Raw genomic sequence first — 1,952 nt, forward strand, 5'->3', positions numbered from 1 at the left:
AAAGCAGGTAAACCCCCAGTAGATCGACACTAGTAAGAGAGTAAATGCCTTGTTTCTCCCATGTTGTTAAATTACCACATTTACTATCCCACTGCCACCACTGTCGCTCAAGGTGCTCCAGTGAACGGGTGTCACGCAAAGTTTCAATTGCGTATGACAACTGATCACGAAGAGGTGAGTCTTTCTGGACGGCTAGGCCGTAGCTGTTTCGTGAAATAAACCCACCAGTAACGTACAAGTTACATGGTTCTGCCTGGTCAGCCTGGTAACGCAAGATACCAGTTTCATCAATGAATGCATAATCTCCGTTTGACTCACGTACCCTTTTGATACCTTCGCTGACGTTCGCCACAGTTGGCTTTGGAATCGTGTTCTCGACAGTGCTATACATCTGCTGGAAATCAGGATTTGAAGAATTCTTCAAAAAGTAGTATACAGAGCCTTCATCAACAACGCCATATTTGATTTCATATTGCTCAAGGAGATCTTCTGCAGAACGAATTGTTGCGAGACGTTTAGATGCCGTAAGCCAAAAGGTAAGATTAGTCAAGTACAAGAATACCATAATGACAACAAACACCCACCAGAATCCAGCAATTACTCGACCTGCAGTTGATCTTGGAGACGCGTCATAACTTTGGAACACAAGCGTAGAGGCAGAGAACCAAAGAGAATTCTTGAAATTGAAGTTGTCTACGTTCTCACCGAATGTTTCGTGTCGTTCCACGGCTGCCTTCCACTCGTATGGGTTGAAGGAGTTGATGGCCCATAGGACTGCGCTCACCATCAAGAAGCAGATGGCATTTAGGAACCAGACCTCAATTCCGAAGGGATACATGAAGGCGAACGGATCATCGAGGACATGATTTGGATGTTTAATGAGAATCTGGAGACCGCTGTGCATGAATGGGTAGCTGAAATCAACAGCTTGGTTGCGTTCAGTCGTTATGGAAACTGGTCCGGCTGCAATATCAGCTTTCTGTGGAGTACAGAAATGATCTTGTATTATATTTATAATACTCAATATTCATTTTTAACCGTCTCACTACCATCGCTTATAAATAAAAAGTATTGGCTCATTTATTTTTTAATTTTGTGTTGACCACTGATTGTGAAAAACACTATTTATTGAAAAATAATTGATTGCAAAAGTTTCAGATTTCTTACCCTCCGAACAAGCTCTCCAATCATACCGTCCCATTCGTTACTGTACTCATCTCGCCTACCGTATTTACCGTCGGCCACCAATTCCACCTCGTATTCAAAGTTAATGCCCTTCACAACTCGAGCGATCTCCTCTAAAAGATCCATGATGTAGCCTCTAAAACGTGCGTTTCCACGGTAGCGATCTGCATTATCTCTGTACATCAAGAACGGAGCTTGCTGTAAAATAAAACCAAATACATGCAACAGTAGCCTATAAAGACATTTTGTTATAACGTTCAACACAGCAAGCACAATTCCATTTACAGGAGGCCAATATGAGGAATTATCTGCGTTGCTAAGTAAAAGCTAAATTGTCATCAACAATCGTACAATTAGTCAAACTTACATATTGAGAATACTTGTATATAAAAATACCACATCGGACAAATTGCGTAGGTGATAAATAATATGGGGGAAAAAAACTTTAAGACATCATACTTGGAGCAATCATGTGCGTTACTGGTACGTTAAAATAGTATTCGAAAGGAATCTTAAATCCTTTATTCTTTTAGTCCTTTAAGACACAATATACTTTGTAGGACTTATTCTTCTTATGATATATAACACTTTTCTTCAGCCATTATTGTTTATACGTTTTAAAAAGATTTTGAACCCAATCTGAATTTTATTAGGCATTAACAATATTCTCAATGGACTTACATGTAGAAAAAGGTTTAAAAAAATCCATCTGAAGTATTTCAATATATTAAATTATTTATACTGTAAGCATAATGGCTAAAAAAAAC

General features: G+C 38.9%; 1 protein-coding gene across 1 annotated transcript; it reads right to left on the reverse strand.

The window, feature by feature from the left end:
- Positions 1-4: 4 nt before the first annotated feature.
- LOC117116508 (glutamate receptor 1-like) lies at positions 5-1,406 on the reverse strand (the record flags this gene model as incomplete). The annotated part of the gene is made up of 2 exons (XM_033260569.1): positions 1,168-1,406; positions 5-979 (listed from the first exon to the last, which is right to left on the reverse strand). Coding segments are annotated over exons 1-2 (1,176 nt in total), but the record flags the coding sequence as incomplete, so codon positions are not given.
- Between the last annotated feature and the right edge of the window lie 546 nt (positions 1,407-1,952).

Source organism: Anneissia japonica, unplaced genomic scaffold (assembly GCF_011630105.1).
Source record: "Anneissia japonica isolate Jap-2015-1 unplaced genomic scaffold, ASM1163010v1 scaffold145826_len1952_cov192, whole genome shotgun sequence".
Lineage (NCBI taxonomy): Eukaryota > Metazoa > Echinodermata > Crinoidea > Comatulida > Comatulidae > Anneissia > Anneissia japonica.